Here is a 27,252-nt window from a genome sequence, read left to right on the forward strand (position 1 = left end):
TTTAATACAAATGAAATATATTTACAACTCAAAAATATCTCAAAACCTGAGAACTGCATAGATTACACTGCGTAGATCTGAAAAAGTAACATACAGTTTAAGTCAGAAGTTTACATACACTTACGTTGAAGTCATTAGAACTCATTTTTCAACCACTCCAAAGATTTCATATTAGCAAATTATAGTTATACTGTAAGTCATTAAGGACAACTATTTTGTGCAGGACATGAAAACATTTTTCCAACAATTGTTTACAGACAGATTGTTTCACTTTTAATTGACTATATCACAATTCCAGTGGCTCATAATTTACATACACTAAGTTAACTGTGTCTATAAGCAGCTTGGAAAATTCCACATGATATCAAGCCTATAGACAATTAGCCAATTCGTTTCTGATAGGAGGTGTACTGAATTAGACATGTACCTGTGGATGTATTTTAAGGCCTACCTTCCAACTCAGTGCCTCTTTGCTTGACATCATGGGAAAATCAAAAGGAATCAGCCAAGACCTCAGAAAAACAAATCGTGGACCACCACAAGTCTGGCTCATCCTTGGGAGCAATTCACAAATTCCAGAAGGTACCACGTTCACGCAGCCATCATACTGCTCAGGAAGGAGACGCATTCTTTCTCCTAGAGATGAACAAAGTTTGTTGCAAAAAGTGCAAATCAATCCCAGAACAACAGCAAAGGACCTTGTGAAGATGCTGGAGGAAACAGGTAGACAAGTATCTATATCCACAGTAAAACGAGTCCTATATCGACATAACCTGAAAGGTTGCTCAGCAAGGAAGAAGCCAATGCTCCAAAACCGCCACAAAAAAGCCAGACTACAGTTTGCAAGTGCACATGGGCACAAAGATCTTACTTTTTGGAGAAACTTCGTTTGGTCTGATGATACAAAAATTGAACTTTTTGGCCATAAAGACCATAGTAGGGTGAGGCTTGCAAGACAAAGAACACCATCCCACCCCTGAAGCATGGGGGTGGCAGCATCACATTGTAGGAGTGCTTTGCTGCAAAGGGAGTGGTGCACTTCACAAAATAGATGGCATCATGAAAATTATGTGGATATATTGAAGCAACATCTTGAGTCATCAGGCGGAAAGTTAAAGCTCGGTCGCAAATGGATCTTCCAAATGGACAATGACCCTAAGCATTAATCCAAAGTTGTGGCAAAATGGCTCAAGGACAACAAAGTCAAGGTATTGGAGTGGCCATCACAAAGCCCTGACCTCAATCTGATAGAACATTTGTGGGCAGAACTGAAAAAGTGTGTGCGAGCAAGGAGGCCTACAAACCTGACTCAGTTACACCAGTTCTGTCTGGAGGAATGGGCCAAAATTCCAGCAACTGATTGTTAGAAGCTTGTGGAAGGCTACACAAAGTTTTGACCCAAGTCAAACAATTTAAAGGCAATGTTACCAAATACTAACAAATTCTATGTAAATTTCTTACCCAATGGGAATGTGATGAAAGAAATAAAACTGAAATAAATTATTCTCTCTACTATTATTCTGACATTTCACATTCTTAAAATAAAGTAGTGATCCTAACTGACCTAAAACAGGGAATATTTTCTGAGATTAAATGTCAGGAATTGTGAGAAACAGAGTTTAAATATATTTGGCCAAGGTGTATGTAAACCTCTGACTTCAACTGTAAACAGATCTCCGTAATATGTGGTCCACATTTTGTTTTTACTTGTAGAATCAGCTCTTGTTCAGACAAATTGGAAGTCATTCAGCTTGAAATCAGAAAAAAGTAATGCTCTTAATGTTGGTGCATTGAATCTTGCAGTGGCAGAACTAAAAGTTATGACAAGTGAAAATTTCAAGGAAAGCAGCAAACCAGACAAAAATGATGTATTTAAAACCATGGAACAAATTAGTGGATTTCTAGATAGACTTTCCTGGGCAAGACTGATGGCCGAGAAATTTGGCATCGACATGTGACTCACTGCCGCACTAACTAATTTAATAATACAAAGCCTCGGAGGAGTGATGAGCAATGCCATTTGAGAAAGTATTGTGAACTAATACCTCAGTTTCCAACCGAATACATAATAACCTGTTTCCACAACAGCTCCTGAATGTCAGAAGGATTTTGAGCAGAGTGGCAGGGCAGAGATTGGAGATTTAGCAATTCATCTTACTCCCTAACAGTTTAAAGCACCAAAACCACACATCTATATCTTGTTTTATTTAGCGTTAAAAAGCGTTAGCGTGCTGTCCCACCAGGGCATTGCCGTCAAAATCAGGTTGGGTCCAAGCATCTTCAGGTCCAAGGACTCAGAGCAGCAGCACAGCGATCCAGATTTGCAGTCAGTTCAGACAGTTGCGAACAACCCACACACAGCTTCTCCCTGTAGACATACACACAGTAAGATAACACTTCTGTCAAATGTTTTAAGCCCAAATAGAATTCCCTTATCAGACATTTTCAAGTACAAAAAATAGTACAGTATGTGGAAGAAAAAGGGGAAAACATCCTATTTGACCTGACTGCTAAAAAAAAAGTGTTTATGTTTAAAGCCAATTTAGCATGCTTGTGTGCCTGTGTGGTGAGAAAATGCACACTACAAACGCAACAATTCAACCATTTCATTAATATCTGTCAAGTACAGACATTTTTATACATGGTATCATTTACAGCACTTTTCAGCTTCTTAAATCCATTATATAAAACAATGCGTAAAACAAAGAAGCCTATATCGTTTTTTTTCCATTTGATTCAAACAGAAACAAAATGAATGAAGGTCATCATTAGTCAGTAAAGCAAGTGCTGAAGATTTGACCTGTGCAAACAGTTGTGAGGTGACCTTGATTGTTCCTGCAGTTTCACTTCACACAGTATAACTTCCGCCCAGAGCCTGAGCATACAAACAGGAAGTGGAAGTCTTGTAGATAGGAAGTGAAAGAGGTCAAGGGAAGGTGACTGAAGAAATGACTTTGCAGAGAACTGATGAGAACATTTTGAAGATATTTATTTCTTAAACAAAAAAGAAGAACCTCCGCACACCTGAAAAACACTGAAGAGAATGAACTAGAAAAAATCCCATACACTGCTGTTGCTTGCAAAATGAATACACATTTATTGATACATTTCGGTCATGCAACCTTCTTCAGGTTCTATTTAAAATTGATTGCACGAGTGAAAAAGTTGTATTTCTGTTTATTCTCTATATATTTATTACTTAAAATTAGATGAGGGGTGTTTCTCAATTCTAAGAACGCAGAACAGACTTGCATTCTTATGAAGACCAGTCTTGCCAAGCTACCTTGGAAGAACGAACTTGGAAGGACAGGAGGATGCAGTACGCATCTATTGCAAGCTTTGAGATGTGCTGCGATCATCCTGTTGCGCAATTTACCGTCACAGCACATTTGAACCCAGTGAGAGAACTACTGGCATTATCACACCAGTGACAGCATATATGTATATCATCACACCAGTGAGGTTTTGCAGGACTAGTGACACTTTAAAAGAATAAAGTCTGTAAACACTTGTTTTCGCCATATGTTTATTACTATTTAAAAGGCTCGAGGAACCGAGTCACTAAAGGAGGAATTCACTAAAGCTATCTTTAAACTGACAGGTGGCACAGAAGCTGCAACTAGTGACATTAAGGTGTATTTACACAGAATGTTTAATGCTGCTCAGAGCAGGCATAAATGCATTTACACAGCAATTACGATTACATAAATAATGCTATGAGATTCATGTTTTAAAGTTATTAATTAAAAATTCTGAATAGAAATGAGAAATTAATGAAATAGTTAAATTCTACTTTTTAAAAAAGTTGTTGTTAATGCTGCTCGGATGCTGCATTTCATTTACACAGAACCAAAGCAAGCAGGCGGGATTTAGTCTGGCTTTTACGCGGCATTTTGTCTTTAAACAGAATTTTGAGCAGACATCAAGCAGCCTTAACTCATTATGAAAAATAGTACAGTGTGAACCCGGCTTTATCAGGATCGCATAGCAGTGTAACTGTTTATTGAATTTATCCTATCCTGTTCCTTTCTATTAAAGAATACTCCAAGGGTTCATTTTAAGGACATCAATATCACATGCTGTGACAGCCCAAACGATGTAAAGCTTATGTCAAAAATCGCATGACCAGTGCCATTCTGAAGTTATGAAACATTCAGTGAAGCAAAGCTTGATTACTTACTGACACCAGTGTATTATGTAACAGGTTACAATCACACAACTGAAAACAAGAGATAATGTGAGTAATACACATACATAGTGTACAAAAACATATTTCATATGTATTTGTAAGTTATTCAGCCCTGCCACTGTGGTTTAGGAATGTGACCAGGTCATTGTGCCCTGTCCGTTAACATACAGAACAAACCCATTAAAGCACTCTTTGAAACACGTGGATTAGCGTGTGAAATTAGGTCACGGAGTTCTGTAAGTATGCAAGGTGATGTATGCTAGGCGTCACGGCTCAGTGACCCGACAGAGGTAAGTGAGCCGCTAACGATCAACTGTCAACCACTCTAGAAATGTGTGTGTATGTGAGAGTGTAGCAGCAATATGCATGGCCGATAATGTTAATCAATGAACCTCTTCTCTGTCCCTAAAGACATGATCTGACTGAGCCTTGACAAACACAAACAAAGGCAAATTTGCAAGTGGTGATCTCACAGAGTTACAAACGTGAAAAACATTAACAAACCAGAAGTGAACTAGTTTGGCTTTTAGATGACACTGTATTTTACGGAGACTTGGGAGGTTCGGTAGCTCAATAAATTATTTTTCCAAGCAAAAGGTCTCGACAGGTATTAAGTGGAACTCAAGACCTGCTCACAGCTAAACAAACAGATTGAAAAAAAAAGGTTGGGTGAAAATTTATCTCAGAGTAATCCAGCTCCTCCTTGCCTGCTGTCTAAATGTATGCCTCTTTCCACTCCCTAGTTCCCTATGACTTGAATATCAGTATATCATGAATACGAATGCATGTAATATCTCATATAATGAGGGCTGAAATGGCTGCTATACCCATATGCCACCAGCCTCCGTATACCTGGGAGCGCCTGCGTTCAAAACTGTTCTGGTGGATTGTGTGGAACCACTTTAATGACCATCTGTGGGTTAAACACTTCTGAATGTTGCCCAGGGCTATGTTCGAAGAATTGTTTTGTTGTAAAAAAAGAGTGGGAACATGTGCACAAATGGTCAAAACACGTCATCATTGTGCGAATAAACAGTTTCCATCGCCTAAAAGCGCATTTTTACATGATGCACATTTTTACTTATTTCTTATGTAGACAATCCACCTCTGCCTAGCACATAAGCTTTTAAGCTAACTTTGAGTTTATGCACATATAAAGCATTTTCAGGCAGGTTTTTTTAAGTACAAATTTAACATTCTCATTAAAAACAGTTTGATGGAAGCCCAGCAACTGACTCTTACAGTACATTCTGGGAATTAGTAGGGAATATATAGAATAATATTTGTGTCATTAGGACTTGTATTACAATTTTAGGATGTCATTTCACCTTAATTTGTTTACTTAAAATGAAGAATGCAGTTTTTAACTTCAATTACACCAAACATAAAATGAAAATGTATGTGGTACAAATCGACAAAGAAATCTGGGGTGCTCAGAAAGCAATTGAGCCTGTATGTAATCAAATTCCTTCTTGACCAATCATAACGCAGCTCACAGGTCAAGTTTGTTAGAGGAAAAAAGAACAGTGGTCTAGTAGTGGCAATGTGGGGTTTAGTTGTGCCATTTACATTTGAATGTCAAGTTTAATGTAATTCAAGTTTACTGCATATTACATTTTATATTCATATTCAAGGCTAAAAATCTAAATTTAAGTACCAGTGGCACAAATATCATTCCATATAATATAGGGTTATTCCAGGTCAGTTTAATAATCTTTCACTTTAAAGAGTATTCATACATTTTTCTTCTTTTGTTTGTCTTTCTGTCTGATTTCCAGTCTCACTTTCCTAGGAAAATTTTATTAAAAATAAATTGTTTGAGCAGTCTGGAATTTGTGCATTATATGTGTGGAAATTGTGCCATCCTGTCTAATCCTGTCTGACACAAAGTTCTAAGGGAATGACATGGCTAGTTTCTCCAGCTTAATCACAGACTCTCCTTCAGTAACATGACAGAAAACAACACCCTACTGAAAATCCAAATATTTTCTAGTGCAAACATATTAGTCTTTATTTATCTACTGGTCAATAATATTATTAATCTATCGCAAATATTCTGCACTCCTCATATGCCCGATGCAACATCAAAATCAGCACATTAGCGGTGTGAAACTATATAAAGCAAGATAGATAATTCTAACATCTTAGTTTCCAGGCAAGGCAAGTTCCACAAACACCTCTGAAACTACTGGGAATATATTGCGAAATATTGTTACCAGGAATGTTTTTTCAGGCAAATGGGGAAAGGTGATGTATAATTAAATTCACTCTTTATGTCACTGAAGTCTTTCTCAGTGCTAAAGTGTGATTTAAAATGCCCAAGAGGACAGTTTTCAACACAACCTGTTATTACACATGTGTCACATTAGTGAGAGTTAGTGCACCGCATGCAACGCAATGTCAGAACACTCTATTCAGAACATCTATCCAAAACAAAGACCTAAACCATAACAAGAATGAAGTAGAGGACAAAGATTCACTGTTCTTAACTACATCATAAAATGAAGAGGCTTGAATCAAATTACAATAAAGCAATGCTCTGAATATTGAACAAACATTTCTGCAATGTTGTCCAATTCCAGGAACATATTACTTTCCAAAAAAAGTTGAATACACTTTGCTTTTCCTAGTAGTTTCCCAGGTTAACTCTAAACATCCAGTTCAAGTATGACGATCCCAATTATCCAAACAAACAAAAATATTCTACAATTTTGAGGGATTATTGTAAACCAAACCATATGGAAATCAAATAATTTATTCTGTTGTGACCACCCTGTCTCTGGCCCTAATAATAAATCAGGCTATTTTAGCAATTGTACCTTTAAGACATCTATATATAAATTACCTGTTATCCTTTAATTGTCTGGGTAACTTCTGCATACTAAAGTTCACATTAGTATCAGGGGGCCAAGTTGTTGAAGACTGATTACGTATATATGGACACCAGAAAGCATCTTATTGCGTGAAAGTGGCGTTCCTGTTTACATGCACTGTATAAGTGGCATACTCTATACAACCGTATACAAGTGGCTCAGTAAGTAAGCAGCTTTATCCACAGCTATGTAATTTCCCCTTCACAATTTTATTCTCCATTGCTTTGCCTTAGTTCCAGATATTCCAGAGTTGTTGCTGTGTATGTTTCCTTAATTTCCAAAGCCACCTGCACTGGAATTGCACTGCAAAAGTGGGGTATCCCTCTTACATAAAACTCTGGGATTCCCCCAATGTACGAGCGCATATTCGCAAACGTGAGGGACAGTCGATATTTTACATTGGTGTGTATAAATGGTATAGTTTTTGGTGTATGTGATTTTTACACTTTAATCTCAGAAATGTTGAATCCTTTGTGGCATGTTGATTTGATGTTGGGCTCCCTCAACTGACGTTTGTTATCAGTCTGTACACGCACACGTGCACTCCTCAAACACCCGTAAAAATGGCATTTATGCTTTTACATGGCAATGTAAGCTGTGTTCTCCAGGAGAAACCCAGGTGTGTTAAACTGCTTTCTCTTGATCCCTTAATCGTAAGAACGGGCATGTAAAATGCTTATTCAGAGTGTATTTACATGCACATTCTTTCACTGATTATGCTTAATAAGTCGACAACGCGTGTGGTTATGTAAATGTAATAAACGCTGTTCCTTTATTGGTGTAAGGTCATAAATGGACACGAGTAGATTTTTTTATTATGTTTTTTTTATTTAGCTTGTGATGCAATAACGCCATGACAGTGGAAAGTCAACTTTCCTCTGAGACAGCGGATACCTGCTGAAACAAGCACTGACCAGAGAGAATAGTGTACCGAACTTCAGCAATAAAGCTTATCTGCTTTTTGTTCCCCACGAAATGAAGATTTGTGTCATCATTTAGTTATTTCCAAAACACAAAAAGAGATGTTAGGCAGAATTATTTTTGCCATACAATGAAGTGCATGGTGACTGGGACATACCATTCGGCCTAAATATCTCCTTCTGTGTTCCACATAAGAAAGTCATAGGGGTTTGAAACAACATGAGTCTGAGTAAATGATGACAGGTTTTTCATATTCCCGTGAACTAGGTGGGCAGTGTTGAAATACTAAGAACAGAATAAAATGCATTATGCACATGGCCAGTTTACAAGCACAATAAACACTTGTGATATTGATTTACAGATAAGGTAATGAATATAACTGTTCACTCAATCTCACATGACTCTGAACTAACCGGTATTCCTGTTTTGAAAAGCAATCAAACAGGTCCCTGGCAGTGAAACGTGGCTCCATAGCAGCAATCTGTAATCAGAAAGCATGTCTTTTAAGAACACAAAATAAACCTCAACACACACGTCCTTCTGTATAATCATTGCTTTACAGCTACTTATTGTGAATGCTTTATTGACTTTAGGCCTTTCGACGGTCAGTTATTGAATCTGATCTAAACAATGAAGTAGTTCTTCAGACCGAAGAAAAAAATACATTAAATAAAGCTTTTGTGTGGCCAATAAAGCATATTTTGCATACAGTAACACTGCCAAAAGGCTTTAGTTCTTACCGCACTGGCTTGAATGAAGGAGAGAAGTGACTGAGCATCTTCTACACTGCTATTCACAGACAATACCCTGAAGAAGGACAAACCTTTATTAATCATTACTTTAAACATCACATATAACATAAAGTCCCACCTATGCACTTACTAGAAAACGAAGAACATGAATTGTGTATATTATTTGTGGTAATTGGCTGATATGCTTAGACCATTCAAACAATCAAAATCATGCTTATAATTCCATATTATATAACAGTTCTTGTCCTCTAATCTGATTGGACAAGCTGTGTTCCAAGAGTGATATTTAGTAAAACAGCACTGTTTGTATCAACACACTTGTCTGTGTGCATGTTGTTACAGACAGGCTGTCTGTATGTTCACTGCTCTAAGACATACAACAGTTAATCCAGTTAATGGTTGAATGGTTAGTGGAGCAAAACTAAATAATGGGCCGTTCAGGCCAAACGTACTGTATACAAGCAATATGAAACACTTTACATTACTGAATATCAGCGTGACGAATATGTCCCCAGAATTTGAATACATTTTAATTTATGCTGTACTGGTACTAAGTACAACAGTACTCTGCTCGTGTGATATTTCTTAAATGCATCAGTGTAACAAGGCATATTTCTACATTTTAACAATTACCCCCCCACCCCCCCCCCCACAAATCTCTTGATGGTGAAGAAAGCATCGGATAAATGTCAGATTCATTAGTATGGAAATAATGCATATTGTACACTAACTATATGACATGGGTAAACTCTAAAAAATGGATTTAAAGAGACCTATAATGAAATGCTAAACAAAAATACAGCTCTAACTTTAAAGGGATTGTTCACCCAAAAATGAAAATTCTCTCATAATTTACTCACCTTCATTTCATCCCAGATGTGTATGACTTTCTCTCTTCCACAGAACACTAAATAAGATTTTTTTAAAGAATAATTCAGCTCTGTTGGTCCTTACAATGAAAGTGAATGGGTGCCAAAATTCTGATGCTCCAAAAAGCATATAAAGGCAGCATAAAAGTAATCCACATGACTCCATAGTTTTAATCTATATGTACAGAAGTGATATGATAAGTGTGGGTGAGATTCAGATCAATATTAAAATCCTTTTTTGCTATAAATTCTTTTCCCAGCCCAGTAGGGGGCGATATGCATGAAGAATGTGAATCACCAAAAACACAAGAGAAGAAGAATGTGAAAGTGGAGATTGACTGAGCAGGGAGGAGAATTTATAGTAAAAAATACTTAAATGCTAATTTGTTTCTCACCCACACCAATCATATCACTTCTGTAGACAATGATTTAACCACTGGAGTCTTATGGATTACTTTTGTGCTGACCAATGTGATATATGGAGCTTCAAATTTTTGGCACCCATTCACTTGCATTGTATGGATCAAACAAGCTGAGAAATTGTGGCTGAGTGGCATAAGGCTGAGTAAATGATGAGAGAATTTTCATTTTTGGTTGAACAATTCCTTTAAACCAACATCTTAGAGCTTGGTAGAACATGTTGGACACACAACCATATGTCCAACATGTTCTACCAAGCTCTAAGACTGTTGACGAAAGATGAGACGAATGCAAGAATAGAACAGTGTAAACAGCAAGAATAGAACAGCATGGACTGCAAAGGGATGCAGATGGCAGAGAAAGGAGGGATGAGAAAAAGTAGAGTAATTCAATGGGCAGGACAAGACAGAGAGAAAATACTCTGACTTATACTCTACTCTAACTAAATATTCTAACTCTGACTTATCTGTAAGCTTTTCGTATATAAAATAGAGTCTAGCCGTATCCATGGCAACCTGCCATATTCTCCCTTCAAACATTGTCTTCTCTGAAAGCCTTCCCTCTACAGTATTTCTCTCAAGAATGCAAGCAGAGATGCAAATACACAACAAAACATTTTAGTAAAAAAATAAACCTATAAGAAAGACAACATGCACATGAAGCCTATATGAACACTATGGCAATGACTATCAGTCAATGGAGACCCAGTGATCAGCATAAGTGAATCAGAAAATAGGATTGATTGGTAAAGGGTGACATCAATTTCAGGCAGATGACTAATGTAGTTGAAGGGCACATAATTACATGTGATCATGTGACTGGGAATGAGGACACTTGAAGGTTCTGACCTCATAAACTAACATGTAAGAATCTGCTTTTCCACTGTATCGTCTTCAAAAAAGACCAACATAAATAGACAGAATAATAATAGTATATCATAGTAAAGCCAAATACTGTGAACAAGTTGGTGAGCAAATCAATTTTGCACACACTGATGCAGGAACGTGGTGTCTTTTGCGAGAATAAGGGAGCATATGATCAATTAGGCTGACAACGCAGCACAACGTTTCACATTACAAATTCATCATTCAATTAATTTGCAGTGTTGAGCCAGCGTAATATCCCTCTCTGTTGAACAAAAGTCTCACTGTATAGCAGTGGGCTGTTTTATACATTGAGACTAAATAATATATTTAATAATATAGAAAATCAAGCCAATTCACTGTCGAAGTACACTTTTTTTGACTTTGACAAATGCTGGTCCCCATCCACTTTCATTGTGTGGAAGAGAGCATTCTGTTAAACCTCTCCTCTTCATCCAGGTTTAGAAGTTACAACATGAGGGCGAGTATATAAATAAAAATGCACGGCATCATCTGATTCTACAGTTTTCTATTCAATATCACTGTGTGTCAGTTTTGGGTTATTGCATGCTTGGCATACTACTTACGACCACAAACTTGTTTTGCAACCAGGAACAAGCTATTTGACAAACCAAATGTAAAGCTCTTCATATGTTCTACTTTCCTACTTCTATAAAACCAAGTTCAGATTTAGTATAGACATATTTTTTTTCTTAGAGATACATCATTTATAACAAGACCTTGAATGATATGAGCAGGCAGTTTAATATGCTAGTGAGGGGAAGCAAGCTTTAAGACATGGCAAAACTGTTTGTGCGTGACTACAGCTATGACACGCTTCATCAACCAAAGTGATTGCTCGAAAGATGCCGAGATCTTATTTCAGAGGAAAAATAGCCATGTCGCAGTTAAGATGTCCCTCTGCTATGAGTCATAAAGGCGACAGGAATGCTGAGCAAAGATGTGAGTCACATAAACATACAGGATCAGGGGAAGGTTTGATACTGAGTTTATGTAGACTATTCTGAGGATAAACCTTAGGGTTGGGAAACAAGAACTCGTTCTTATTCAGGACTACACCATTTAAAAAAAAAAGAATGGAACCAAATTATTAAGACTTTTATAAGTTTTTAGTAAACTTATATACATTCTTTCACCAATGCAGATGGAATGCCGTACTAAAATATAATAATATGAGTGTTTACTGTGCATTACTGAATCTGTAGCACAAAATATACAGTGCAAGCAGTGTAGTCAGATTTCTGAACAAATGACTATAATAAGACTGTTCTATTAAATGACTTACTTGCTGAACTGTGAGGGATTATTTTTTAAATGTCTGACCCCAAATGTATGTTTTATATTATGTTTTTCAAAGTTAGTTATGAAGTTAGCATAGTTTTCCATAGTCTTTTTCACCAATAAAGTTGAAATATTTTCCATCCTCATTTTTACTCACTGTCAAAAATACCTCTTTCAGAAACTGAAGTAAACACCCACTGTTGTGATTGGCTAACTTTGTGCCAAATCCACGCCCTCTCTCAGGCTGTGTGTAATGTGTTTTGATGCTCGAGATGGCCAGAACTGTAATTGATCCATATACGTTTTGTGCCCGATTCAGATCCTGAGGCAGAAGAAAATGAACCAGCGAAACCACAATGATTGCAACAATCTATTTCAGATTGGTAATTGCACGTGCTTGTTTAAATCTATTATCTATTATCTTATGTAAGATGTACAGTGGCATTCGAAATGCTGAGTAGCTGATAACATGACAGCCAATGACTATCGCTATAGTAACTGACTGGTTGTTTATCTGAAAATGTGTAATTATCCCTTCCTTAATCACTGTTTGGGTCAATTTATCCACGTATAACTCACCACGTGCCCCACTGAGAGCGAGAACCACACATTATTGCGAACACAAGGAGGTTACCCCATGTGACACCACCCTCCCTAGCAACCAGGCCAATTTGGTTGCTTAGGAGACCTGGCTCTCAGCACGCCATGGATTCAAACTCACGACTCCAGAGGTTGTAGTCAGCATCGATACACGTTGAGCTACCCAAGCCCCATGCATGACTTTTTTTATGTTTTGACAATCTTTCAATTGACTGAAATTAATGTTTTTATTGAAATTAAGATAACAAAACATGCTTATTTTTTATGAACGTGAATAGAGTAATTAATGTAACTAAGTAGGGGTAAATAAGGTCAAAAAGCCCATAAAACCCATGCATAAGTTTAGTTTTTTTACTTTAGTTAAAATAGTGATTGAACTATGGAATGGGGTTCTCTATTGATAAGAGTACAAGTGTTAAAGATATACATTATGAAGTTCTAATAAGTTTGCTTGTAATAAGTGGTATTTTATAAAAATGAATGAATGAATGAATGAATGATTAAATAAATGAAATATGTTAAAATGTTTTGTTATACATTTTTATTTAAAATAAAGCTAGGGCCAATTATTGGATTGCATTAGTCTGCCTCTGTGCCACATTAAAAACACAAATTTAGCAAGAATTGTGTTTAATTTATTGCTGATTTGCTATATCTGTTAAGTTGATATTTGAAATGATCTCATCATTAGGCAACAGACTGCCATGAGCAGTAAATGCCATAAGAAATGGAATTATTATTTTCAAATATTTCTTTATCAAAAGTACAAAAATAATTGTAAATGATATCATTAAGGATACCTTTAGGAGCTATCTGAATTAAAACCAGAATCGTTACATAAAAGAATGTGTGTGTGTACCTCTGAAGAGCCTCCAGCTGTTTGACTACAGTGGAAACCCTGTGCAGGCAGGAGAGGGCTTCCTGAGGTAGGGATGAGGTGGGCAGTAGACTTGGCTCAGTGGTTCCTGGAGTGTAGTGGAATGCTGAGAACAGAGCTGAACTGAGAAGGAAACAGACAGAAAAAGATCACAACACATTAGTGGCGTGTCACAGTAAAGTAGTGCAGTGTCAGTTTCTGGAACTGTTTTGTGTGTTGATGGTAAGAGCTCAGTGGACAGTACAAACCTCATCCTACATCAGCACTCTAAATTACACACATTATGGATACATGACTTGACCTTTAGCATTTCATTTAAAAATTAAGATTTTAGCAGAGCATGTTTATAAATATCCACATTAAGTACATATTACATTAAAGAGTTTACTGCAATGCTACAGCACAACAGTCTGGTTCTGGAAGCTCCCATTCATTTTTAACATTGGGGAATTGTTTTTTTTAACTTATAACCGGTACAGACCTACCGTGGTGGTAATCGATGTAATCAATGTTATATGCGTTATTTCAACCTTATTTACAAACTGTTTTTTTTTTTTTTTTTTATGTATGCTGAATAACTGCACTACCCATGATCGCAGCCAATAAAATATTCTGAACAAGCTATGCAGCGATTAATTAAACAATTATGGCTGGGCATAGGAAAACTCTATAGACATGTTTTGTAAGTTCTGCTCTCTGGTTTGTGTGGAGGTGTGGTGTGTTTTCTGTTGATAATATTGCAGATGGTTCTAAAGCAAAACTTGAATGCCCCATCTCGCAGCGTATTCTGTTGCTATCGTGCACTCTCATGAACGCACACAGCATAGCAACAGTCGAAGAGCATTTTCATTATCTAATACATTATATATTGGTTTGTTTCTCACCAAACCTTACTGTATTCCTTCCAAACAAGGCATGAGTCACAAACAGTAATGTATTAGACTTAGAATTATTTTGAAGCTTGAAAAGGTGGTACCAAAATCCATCCATCCGTCCATCTTCAACCGCTTATCCGAAGTCGGGTTGCGGGGGCAGCTGCTCCAGCAGGGGGCACCAAACTTCCCTATCCCGAGCCACATTAACCAGCTCTGACTGGGGGACCCCGAGGCGTTCCCAGGCCAGTTTGGAGATGTAATCTCTCCACCTAATCCTGGGTCTTCCCTGAGGCCTCCTCCCAGCTGGACGTGCCTGAAACACCTCCCTAGGGAGGCGGCCAGGGGGCATCCTTACCAGATGCCCAAACCACCTCAACTGACTCCTTTCGACGCAAAGGAGCAGCGGCTCTACTCCGAGCTCCTCACGGATGACTGAGCTCCTCACCCTATCTCTAAGGGAGAAGCCTGCCACCCTTCTGAGGAAGCCCATTTCGGCTGCTTGTACTCGCGACCTAGTTCTTTCGGTCATGACCCAGCCTTCATGACCATAGGTAAGGGTAGGAACAAAAATTGACCGGTAGATCGAGAGCTTTGCCTTTCGGCTCAGCTCTCTTTTCGGAAAAACATCCGCGAATCATCTTAGGGAGACAGTGGTACAAAAAGTGCCATATTACAAAGTTTCGGACTATTATCAGAATAGTATACAAAACAGATTTAAGTGCAACAAGAAATGTAAATTATTTTATTTATTTATTTTTTTGTGACCGGTTAAGTGCTTTTGGAAAAGATGTGTTCATAGCCGTTTTTTGAAGATAGAGAGTGAGTTAGCTTCCCGGATTGAGTTGGGAAGGTTATTCCACCACCGTGGTATGATGAAACTGAAAGTCCGGGAAAGAGATCTTCCCAATAGTGGCTATATGATGTTGACATCCAACTTTCGACACTTATTATTAGTTGAGAAACTAATACACAACTATTAGAAAAGGTGCAAACATTCACTGATGCTCAAAAAGGCAACACACTATATTAAGAACCAATAGGATGTAAAAATTTGAACAGGATGATGTGTAAATTGTTATTATTTTGTTTTGTGGGATATATCTGTTATGTAACTATGACAAAGACAAAATAATAACTGAATTTACACAAACAATCCCAATAAAAAGTTTACAAAATATCTATTTATTTATTCAAACTAATTAATTAAATCAGTCTAATTATTGACTTGTTGTTCATATGACAATGTGATAGTTAAATTAGATACATATCTGTTACAGAGTTTTGCTGTAATAAAAGGAATTAAAAACACACAACACATGTAGTTAATATTAAAAGTAAACATACGTAACCTTGTGTGACCGTACGCCACATGTATGTACATTGTATTTTGGCTTTGCTATATGCAACACATCATTTCAAATAATTTAAACCGACTGAATACTGTTCACAACACTCTACACTGTCATTTTATGGTTAAACTTCTGCCGCACTGATTCACGTGACACAACAACATGATGAGGCGCAGTGCCAACAAAAAAGTTATTTCATTGAAACCTATTTGGTTGCAAAATGTAACGTCATCCATTCATATTTCGCATGTCAGCGCACTGATAAACATGATGTCCACATATGTGGAAATTGGGACCTTATTACCCCAAAAGTTTAAAAAACATGTTATTTTAAATAATTTTTAACACTAACACATCTGTGGGTCACTTCATTTTAATATAAGTTTTGTTATATTTTATTTTGTTATCATTGTACAAAACATGTAAATTCATTAACATTAGTAAATGCGTTTCAATATATTTACTGTGCATTTTCACATTGAGAATCAATGGGATTATCCAAAAGCTGAAAATTGTTGCTTTCAGAGGATTTATATGGAGTTACGATGAAAATAAGGTGCATTACGAACTGTTCTGAGACCAGTGCAGACAGACAGCAAACTGGAGGTTAAGTTATTCACTGAATAGGGGTTACTATACTACTGTATACTAAAACTATTTGCTCTGGATTTATTTATTTGTTATTTTGCTTGTTTATTAGGTGCTGCTAGTTAAAAATCGAAAAAATAAATGGAAAATACATACAGCAGTCATGCTCGGGTCTCAGGAGGTTAATAAAATAGTTGTGTTATTGTTTAGCAATAACAATGCCCAGTTAAAGTGTTTTGAATATGAAAGATAAAAGCATGTTCATGTTATTTACTTTATTACAGTAATGAAAATGTAAAAGATATGGAACGGCACTCTTTCCCATCCCATCTCTCACCTAATCTGACACACATTGTTCCAGATGCTCTCAAACAACACCCAAATGTCTTGATATGACGTCAGAGGGGGTGGAGCTACATCCTCATCTAGCTCTGCCATCAGTGTGTCATTGTCCTCAACCTCTATCGGAGCTTGCGGAAACTGTCACACACACACACATGCACACACAATTAATGAGGGTCAGCAATTAAACAATAATCCACTGTTAACGTATTGAGACTGACCTGTAGTTTCTGCTGTAGCATTTGAAGGGTGGAGAGAGCTTGATCCACATGACCGCTGTACTGGGATCTGCCAGCTAGTCCCAACAACAGTTCTATAGCCCTTCTCACAGCACTGAGAACAGATCTGTGTTCTATGGACCTATCTACAGAAAGACAGATGTGTGAGTGTGACTGAGAGGAGAAAGTGAGTTTTGAAAGTGAACTATTCATGATCAACAGGCCTTAAAGCAGGCGATTAAATAACAGAGCACTCATGCATATAATGGGTTTGATTCTCCAGCTATGCCTTCCCTTCAGGCGATATATTTCAGTAGAACCGTTCATTAACAGTCCAGTCATTATCCTTTATTGGTATTTTCATAGAAAATCTGTTTGAGATCTCGTGTTTTTTAATAAATTCTATTTCCCTAATCTGGAGGCAATGATGGGCTGGGTCACTGCTGAAGAAAAGAGAGGAGGGGAGGGGAAGAGGAGAGGAGAGACGAGAAACACAGAAGTGAGAAGTAAAGTTTATTTTCACAATAGAAGAGCATTTTAAAAGAGATGGTTCACCCAGTAATGCAAATTCTGTCATTATTTACTCACCCTCATGTTCTCTCATTGAACACAAAAGGAGATGTTAGGCATGACAGTCACCATTCACTTTCATTGTGTAAGGCTGGCACCAGGATGTCTACACCCAAAAGGCACCATTTCAGGTAAAAGTGAAAGAACTCTGCGAGAACCAACATCATTGTCTCCACCTGAGACGCCACACCCTACCTTTAGAGTCACCAAAAACTAAGTTATGACTTATCCTGTTCTGTAATGTAAAAGGTTTTTTGATCATTCATGTTTGGTATCATCCAAGAGATCTCAGTGCAACTGGGAAAATGGTCTCATTCCCCTTCAGCAAGGTCAAATCACAAGTAAGATTTAAGAACTTAGTAAAATACTGTATTCTATCAGGGGCATGCCTCTCCCAGGTCCCCCACAAGAACCATATGCTGTATGCAGATTAGGTGTATTCTTTGTAAACATCAAACGACCTACTCATTTAAATGTCTACTTACAACCCCCTGAATTGTAAACCAAATCCTGAAAAACATCAAACAAACACATCTGAAATAATGGTACTTAAGGAAATAATTGGTACTTAAGGAGAGATGGCAAAGGAGCTCGGGAATCTGTATTCAGATCTCCTGCACAATTGATGTGTGTAGTTTTCTCTACCAGGTGTGCCAATTATTTTTTCTTATGTTTTGATAAATGTTTAAATTTGACTTATTATTATCTAATTGGAATTGGTGAATGTATTATTTTACCTGGCAAATAAATTGTTACATTTTAGTTTATTCTCATTTATTCTGAAATTATTGTCTTTAGTAGATTATGTTATGTTTCTGCAAATCTACGACCAGGTTAGTAGTGGACTAAAGCTCAGTTCTGAGTGGAGCATGGGGCACATTGACTGAGAATTTAGAGCTCCGACTAACAGATTGGCATTAGTTCAAGTGTACTTAAAGTGTACAGGCTCGTTATGGAATTTCCGTTTAGGACAACATGAAGTTGATCAGTCAAGCCTAAATAGAGTGAAGTCTAAACCTCTGGTTACTGAAGAATATTTCTTGCTATGTGTGCATAGGAAACTATGGCATGATTATATAAAGCTATTTTTAACTTGGGTATTGTTGGTAAATCTTTCTAAAGTCTAGTGGTCATGACCTCTGGGTAGAAATAATGTAACTCTAATTAAGTGTTTACTCTCTAAGGTGACTAAACAAAATACTTTTAGATAAAAGGTCAAGCATGACCAGGCATCTAATTCGTATTTTGTCAATTACCTCAAGTTTCTAAAGGTCATCGCCACTTGGCCACTGAGAAACAAAATAAGTACACAAACACACACACACTCAAAATCAGTGTCAGGCACTCCCTCTACCCCAGGCAAACCACAAAGTGCAGTAAAGCACATTTAGCCACGAACAGGAGGCCCCTGGTACTTTTCCACCCCCCACTCCTGCAGAAACTCTTAAAGTACACCCATTTCCTGCCTGTCAGGCTGGGCTTACAGCCAAAGGCAGCAGAGAAGAAAGGCACATACTCCAGCATAAATGACTGACAGAACGAGGTCAAACTCAGAAATCTACACACACACACACACAACACCATATGAGATCAGTATGTGCATGATCAAAACCACAAACTCTTAAGTGCATGTAAGGGCATATACACACTCGAACACCAATAATACTAATGTTAATAGGGGAACATTTAATGACATAATGAATAGCTCAAGGACATACAAGAAGCCAGCAGGCTTTCTCTCTAAAAGGATTAGCCTTGCTTACGTGAAAGACATAATTAATTCATATTCACATTCAACATGTTTAATTTGAGGATGCAAAGTGTAGCACAATAGAATACAGTTGAACAGGAGAGAATAGAAATTGAAATTAGAATAGAAATCTTACACATAGAACAGAATTCTAGGAAATAACTGGATAATAAACAAACAAACAGAATAATAGATGAACATTAAATTTAATAGAATTATAGAATAGAATAGTATAGAATTCAGAAAAAAATCTAAAAGATAATAAAGTATAATTCCATAAAAGAATACAATTATAAAGCAGAATCGAACAAAATTCTAAATTATCATGGAATTCTATTCTATTCTACACTATCCATGGATTTTCACATATGCTGTTTATGGATAAAAGCATCTGCTAAATGATAAAAAGTAAATGTATTCAGCCCTAGCAAATTTGAGTACATAAAGAATATCACTAAAGCTGTCAGACGTTTGTACCTGAACAGAGAAAGTCACTCAGCGACTTCACGCACGTAAGCAGGTTCCTCTTCATAATGTTTCCAAAAACAGCAATCCAGTGCTTCTTAAAACACTGGAGTACACCATCCAGATTCCAAGGAGATTTCATATACACTATCTGCACATACAAACAGACAGGCCACAGATTATAGGCTATAGAAGATGGACATGAGGACATTTAGAGAGAGATGACTTAAGCATGTTAATTAATGGATATCAGCTCTTCTGTGACTTTATATAAACCTCATATGAAATATATAGATAAATGAGCTCTCATTAGCTGAGGAGAGTGCAGTGGTACCTCGATCCACAGGTCTCCAAAGGCAGCCTTCATCTCCTCCTCCAGCACCTCAGACAGTGCCCACTGGAGGCAGGATTCAAGTGCAGACACACACTCACTCAGCTCTTGTTTTTCCACTGCATTGTTTCTTCTCTCCTGCGTTTCTTCTTTCTCTGCTTCATTCACCAAGGGAGGTGTGAAAAACGGCAACAAATTACTTATAAAGGTGGTTTTCAAGGGAAAGTTCACCAAAAAATGTAGATTCAGCCATCATTTACTCAACCTCATGCTGTTACAAACCTGTATAACTTTCTTTCTTCAATAGAACACAAAATCAGATTAGGCAGTACGTTAGTCACTTTCACATCCATTGTATGGAAAACAGTTGGGGTGGGTAAAAAATTTTGTTTTTCCGATTAATCACGATCTTCACTTGAACAATCTCGATATCGACTCTTAAACCCCAAGATCGAGCTTTCACACAGTGTGCAACCCAGATCAGATCAGATCAGATCAGATCCCACTACAATGAGAGGAAATCACTCACATTTGATTGCAACCAAATTTCGTGCTATGCGACTAAAGTGAATATATTTGGCAACTGGCTGGTAAATGTTTACATTTCACTCACCAGTAATTGTGTAGTTTAGTTGTGAAATGTTCAGCAGTGAGATCCTTTCACAGCGTGTTGAGAGTAAAATATGTTCCGTGTAATGTGTGTCCAATGACGAGATCCATTCAATCCATTTGTCATTGAATACGGTCTTTTTTAATACCCTTTCTGTTCTTTACAGTCAGTTGTTGACTGTAAAGAACAACTACAAAAAACATTCCAATCATGCAGCATCGCACAGGTGAGGTAAAGCCATTAGAGTCCTCTCTAGTTAACATGCGCTCATTTAAAGGCGCTGTTTTCAGAAATGTTGTTTTTGTTAAAGAGACATTACTATATTGGGCGTCAGTACATAATTTGATGTGTGTCAGTACATAATTTGTACTATATACAATGTAAATACTTGTAAATAGTACAAATTATGCAATATACCAATAAATATGTAATACACATTATTTATTGACTGAATACATTTGTTAATTTTTTAAAAGCCAAAATGTGTCTAAAATGATGAAAAAGTAATAAAATATAATGAGTAAAATTTATATTTTCCAAATATACCTTGTTTAAAAGGTCCCCTGTATAATTAACAGCATAAGCTGAGAGAGAATATATTTTATTTGAGAGCAAAAAGGACATTACAACTTAAATAAACCCATATGAATCTATATTGAATCTAACTGAATCAAAATTCCAGAGCTTGTGAATCGAAATCTGAATTGGGAAATCTGTATCAATAACCAGCCATGGAAAATAGATACAATGAAAATTAATTGTTACTGAGACTTACATACTGCCCAACATCTCCTTTTGTGTTTCACAGAAAAACCTCATGCAGCAGTGGGACAACATGGGTGAGTAAATAATGCAAAAACTTTCATTTTTGGGTGAACTATCCCTTTAATGAGGTAACAAAAGTTTGAGCCAATGCTTTTGGATGCAGGTGTCAGTAGCAGACCTTTCGTTGCAGGTCCAGCAGGGGGAAGCACAACGGGATGAACGTGAGGGTAGTTTATGATTGTAGGTCTGTTTCCCTCCACTTCTAAGTCTGCCTTACTCAAAGCCTTAACCCCACTAAACAGAGCCTTGCTGCACAAATTCTTGTCATTACTAAAAAATTAAACCATATCGAAAAGACAAAACACAGAGAGATAGAATAAATATAAGCATTAGTAAGTTTTGTTCTCTACCTTCAAAATGAACATTCTTCAGCGTGACACTAATGGTTGAAACATAATCATTAAATCACATAATTTTCCTTCATAAGGCAAACACATGGCCATCTTGAACTTAATTTGCAATCTAAAATGACAAGACTGATCAGGAAAAAAATGGTAATGTCCTTAACAATAATGCAGACATGTCTAGAGGTCAAACAGATGTATGGAGCATTTGTACTCACGTGCAAAGTACAAGAGCTCCCTCTTGGTACAACGCCTGGTACTGCAGACAGCACTGCAGTACTCGGTCATCATTGTTCACAACACCAGTCTCACCTATTGTAGAGAGGGGACAAGGGAAAGACACTGAACACCTCTTTGTCTATTCATATTATATAGTATTCCAGATTAAGAAATACGTTTGACACTCTTCTTTAAAGTCCAGACAAGGAAGCAAATGAAAATACTGATGCATCTCAGGATAAGAGCATGTTCACTCACAGACAGCTTGGGAGGCCAGCTGCATTGACTGGCCCATTAGTCTGGGCTCTTGGTTTTTCAAACAGCAGTAAATGTATTGGACAGCTGGCCTGGCTTTGTCTTCCACCTTACTGGAGAGTCTACCACTCTTCAGAGAGTCCAACTCCTGCAGAACCACCCATGGGATAAGCAAAGTGGGAAACCCCAGCACTAGATTGAGAAAGGAGGGGGAATTTCTCAAAATGTTTGTTTTATTTGGATAGGTAAAAAAGGGTATGGATACTCATTATGTGTGGATTGATGCATCTTAAAGGAATAGTTCACAAAACATTTGAATTCTTACCACCAAGACCACGTGACCTTATCTTCTTCACAAAGTCCAGGTGGCTGAGGAGCACATTGGTATCCAGGATGATAAGGAGGTCCTGTTTATGTTGTTCTTCATCTGTGCAGAGTTAGAAAGAAATTCACATTCAATCCCATACACAGACAAAATATTGCACAGTTTGTCATTCCAGCAATAAGATATTTTGAGTTTACTATAGCTGACATTACTGAACATCATGCTGGCACCCTCTTCTGGAGGATCAATATCCATGCAGGTGAGTTCTCCACAGCTCTCCACCAAGTTAACCACTAGACGCCTCTCTGAGCGTGCCAGATGCAGCTCCTCGACCAGCTGCATCTAAAATGAAATGAAACGGAATGAGAAACATACAGACAAGATATACACAACATTACATTCTGAAAGGAGAGGCACAATGCTAACCTCATGGTCACAGTCAAAGGTCTCTGCATCTTTCTGAGGAGTTATCTGAAATGGTACAAAAGAACGGTTAAAAGAAATTCAGACCACATCCACACTAATCCAATATTTGAAAACTCCTTAATTTCCCAAAGTATGCACTTATGGAAAATGTTTTCAATTGTCTGTTTTCAGTGGAAGAAAATGCCATTCTAGTGTGGATTTGAGGCCTAAATGTTGCAAAATCAATGTGCTTTCTGATGAAAATGTATTAGTGTGGATGTGACCTCACATGGCTCTTAAGGCATCAGAGACAGAGAGACAGACAGAGAGACAGAGTGAGAGAGGGCACAGAACACAGAGTGAAATAGTATTGCCTACACAAAATAACACATGATGTAATACCCCAATCTCAAAGAATTAACATTTTGATTTAATCAAAATAGCCTAAATCAAACTGGACAAAGTGTTCACTGTAAGGTGGAGCGATCAATTTACCAATGCTCAGAGACCTGAGAAAGACACACTACACTGAGATACAGAGAGAGAGCGAGCGAGCGAGAGAGAGAGAGATAGAGAGAGAGAGAGAGAATAGAACAAAATAGTACAATAATGACACAGAATGTAACAGCATCTGTCATCAACAACATGAGAAAACCATAAAAGTGTTGAAACCATATGACGTTGGACTAATGCTGCGTTCCATCCATTCAATTCTGAAAATTGGAATTTCCAACTTCAAGGGGCATTCCATTGCACTTTTCCTAGTATGAAGTCAGAATTCCAGCTTGAAAACTTGTGCGGAAATTTTCAACTCCGATTTCGCTGAGATGCAGGTGCATGTCGTCACGCAAACATGTAGGAACCAGAGAGATGTACAAAGTTAATAATAAACATTCACTTTTATAAATAATATCCATTGGTGAGTCAAAGTTCCTACATTACATTATAATAATAAAACCCATTTAGCAAACGTCTGCAGTGACAGATGTTCAAAATTCGGTAAATTATACTATCTTTTGTTAATCGTACGTCTGTACAACAAATGCCAATATTGGAGCATCATTCATCAATTTGGTTGCTTAGAGATGTCACTAGTGACAATCGGACACCTAGCAGTTTTGTTAGCTTATACGCCATCTTCTGAGCATCGTGCAATGGAATGCTTTTATTGTTTGAGATTGGAGATATCATGTCGGAATTACTCACATCCGATTTTGAATGGAACGCAGCATAAGCACATGACACACTTACATGTTCTGCCTTGCATGGAGTATTGCTAGGTGTCGTGGCCTCTGTTTTATCAGTCTGCAGCTCCTTGACTTGAGATAAATATAAAGAATGTGATGAACACAGAGACAAGGGTTTATTAGAGGGCTGAGCAAAAACCTTTGGAGGCCTCTGTCCTTGTTGCGAGATGGATGGAGAACCAACATTACATTGAGTCCTGCTGTCAGAAGAATCCAAATTGACATTCCAAATATCTGTTTTTGTCTGAGCTTTAACAGCATTGGCCTTCTTTGGAATCTTGAAATTGACTTTTGGCATGGGACCAGAGGATGGTCTTTCTTCTCTTAAAATTGCACTAGGTGCTATATTTGACTGTACATGGTGTTTAGTACATGGTGGTAATTTGAGTTTAGTTCCAGTGTCTACATATTTCACTACAGGCAAAGCCTCTTTGGAGTAGTCATTCACCGTTTTATCATGAGAACTCTGTTTCATCTTAGCACCGACAGTCTGGTCAATCTCCTTGTACCTCCTGCCCACCAACTTCTTCCTCATTTCCCACAGAACTTTAGATGTAACTTTAGCTAAATTACTATTGGTCAGGTTTTTGATGTCCCTTCGCTTAGCTTCAGAATGAAACTCTGGTGATAATGACCTTTTCATTAGCTTTTTCCTTTTCTCCTGGAGTTCCTCAGGGGAAGAATCCTTCTGCGAAGGTCTACTTCTAAGCTGCTCAGGTGCAGATCTCCTCAACATCAGCTTTTGTTTCTGCTCCTCCAACTCCTTTGAAGACGGCTGTTTTGTTGCAGTGTGTCTATTGGAACTTCTCCCCAAGATATGGGGACTTGCATTTTCATGCTTCATCAATTTGGCATTCACCCTCTCTTTCTCCTTTGTGATAGGCAACTTGAAAACTGTCCTGGAAGTCTCAGTTGCTTTGCCTTCTGGAGAACTTTCTTTCTTGCTTTTTCCTATTTCCACATCTGTTTTTTTCAGTCTTTCTTTTTTGGGGCTGTCTTTTCTTGTTGATTGGGAGTCAATGGCCCTCCTCCTTTTATCTTTGTCAGAACTGCAACAAATTGGGAATGATGACAGTAAGAATTCTTCAGTAAGTTTTTCTGAATAAGTTGAATGTGCTGTCATTTTTCTATGAAACGACATGCAGAAAACACATCTATTACCTGTCACTTAATATCACTGAAATATCACACCTGTCTATATAACAGCCCTGTTTCAGCCTGTCACTCATTGTGAACTTTCACAGGGCAGCCCATATATGATAGTTAGGGTTAATTCTATATAGTTATTCTATGCAAGAACACTTTGCATCTGCATGTTAAGTAATTATTCAAGATGGTTGCCGGTGTACAAGCACAAGTTACATCCTGCTTTCCTAATAACTTTTGACAAACTGTTAAGTATTAAGCACAGTTGCTGGGATATAATTGGTTTGCAAAAGCCACCTGTGTGTGTGTGAGTATGTGTATCTTATCTGAGAGTTTATTGTGGTCCTGAATCATATCAGGAGAGAGAACAGTCAACAGTGCTCAGTTAGCAAATCATTCAGGGAGCAAAAATACACCTGTGTCATATTTCATTGATTTCTACAATATTTTCTTCTTACATGTTCATTTATGTTCTTTTTTTATTTTTTTTTATTGTAAATTCTTAGTTTGTTTGTTGAAAATTGTTTAAATGTTTTTTATGTATTGAAATGACGTGATTACAAAAATCACATTTCTTACTTAATTTCAGACATTCTTAAATAACTGAAATAAAAACTTCTCTAAAACAGCAAAGATGACGGAGACATTTTCTAAGTTGTCAGTTGCACCTACAATACAAAAAGTGTATGACATCTTCCAATCCATTATATTATGCCCCGAGACTCACTTTTCATGCCGTCGCCGCCGATGTTTATTTTTGTTCTTTGGGCCGCCGAGTCTCTTTGCGTCTCTCTCCTATACACAAAACAAACCCCCTTCAATTAATATATTTCCATGTATTATTTTAGCAAATGCTTTTATCCATAGTGACATAAATATGAGAAGTGAAAATCCTTATTAGAACTAAACAGGTCTTAGGCTATATATAAAAAGATAAATAAAACTGACATAATGAATCTTGCATAAATCATATGTTCAGAATAACTAGATGAGCAAACGCTATGTTACTCACCTTTCTATCATCTTCTCTCAAGGAACTCGATGAGATTCTTTCCTCTTTTTTGTGCTTCTTCTTCTTTGATTTCTTGCTAGACATCTTGAAAACTCTGCAATACAAACACAGTTCAGTTGCTTGTTAGTCCTTTGAGAGGACAGCAGAGAAACTCTAGTACTGGATGACTGTTACAGTATTGCTTGAAATGCACTAATTCCAGGCTGACATCTGGAAACACTTAAAAAATAAAAACACTGTACAATTTAAAATAATAGAAAAAATTATATCATTAACACATGGATCCATTTTATAACAATAATAATAATAATAATAATAATAATATTTCATTTAGTTCCTTTCATACAAAAATGTAGTACTTTGTAGTGATTTTTAGTAAGTAAATCCCAAACAGAAATCCATTCCATCCTTGAGAGGGACAGAGAAAACATCAAAACAAACAACTCAGGGTTAAGCAGTACATTTGTCAGGTACAGCATGAACCTTAAATCTCACACTGTGAAATTGGAATTTAAGACTACAGTATCCAGTAAGTTTTTGTTTTATTTTTTGCATATTCGAAATTAAAGGAGCTCACCAGAAAAGGGGCAAACGCTGCTTAATTAGAAACTGAATAACAATAGACAAATCAAGATTTCTTTGCTTCAACTTGTTCACTGCTGTCTTGCTGAAACTACTTCCGCTGTATGAGGTGACGTAGTTTGAGAACC

General features: G+C 37.2%; 1 protein-coding gene across 1 annotated transcript; it reads right to left on the reverse strand.

Moving 5' to 3' along the window:
• On the reverse strand, positions 1-27,216 carry LOC127623554 (transcriptional protein SWT1-like). The gene is made up of 18 exons (XM_052097938.1): positions 27,120-27,216; positions 26,543-26,636; positions 26,258-26,325; positions 24,389-25,433; positions 23,159-23,203; positions 22,945-23,074; positions 22,733-22,834; positions 22,411-22,599; positions 22,152-22,245; positions 21,708-21,859; positions 20,158-20,312; positions 19,836-19,974; positions 17,042-17,184; positions 16,816-16,958; positions 13,649-13,789; positions 8,724-8,790; positions 8,397-8,464; positions 1-2,368 (listed from the first exon to the last, which is right to left on the reverse strand). Exons 2-18 carry the CDS (start codon positions 26,624-26,626, stop codon positions 2,281-2,283), a joined length of 2,853 nt encoding a protein of 950 aa, XP_051953898.1. The 5' UTR covers positions 26,627-26,636; positions 27,120-27,216; the 3' UTR covers positions 1-2,280.
• Positions 27,217-27,252: the final 36 nt, after the last annotated feature.

The sequence above is a fragment of the Xyrauchen texanus genome, chromosome 30 (genome assembly GCF_025860055.1).
Source record: "Xyrauchen texanus isolate HMW12.3.18 chromosome 30, RBS_HiC_50CHRs, whole genome shotgun sequence".
NCBI classification, from domain to species: domain Eukaryota; kingdom Metazoa; phylum Chordata; class Actinopteri; order Cypriniformes; family Catostomidae; genus Xyrauchen; species Xyrauchen texanus.

Excerpts from the sequence above, each read along its gene's own strand:
- LOC127623554 (XM_052097938.1), bottom strand. The coding sequence starts at position 26,626 with ATGTCTAGCAAGAAATCAAAGAAGAAGAAGCACAAAAAAGAGGAAAGA. Across the intron at positions 25,434-26,257 it reads CGGCGGCGACGGCATGAAAA|TTCTGACAAAGATAAAAGGA; the intron begins GTGAGTCTCGGG and ends AATTTGTTGCAG. Across the intron at positions 16,959-17,041 it reads TGCTACAGCAGAAACTACAG|TTTCCGCAAGCTCCGATAGA; the intron begins GTCAGTCTCAAT and ends TGTGTGTGACAG.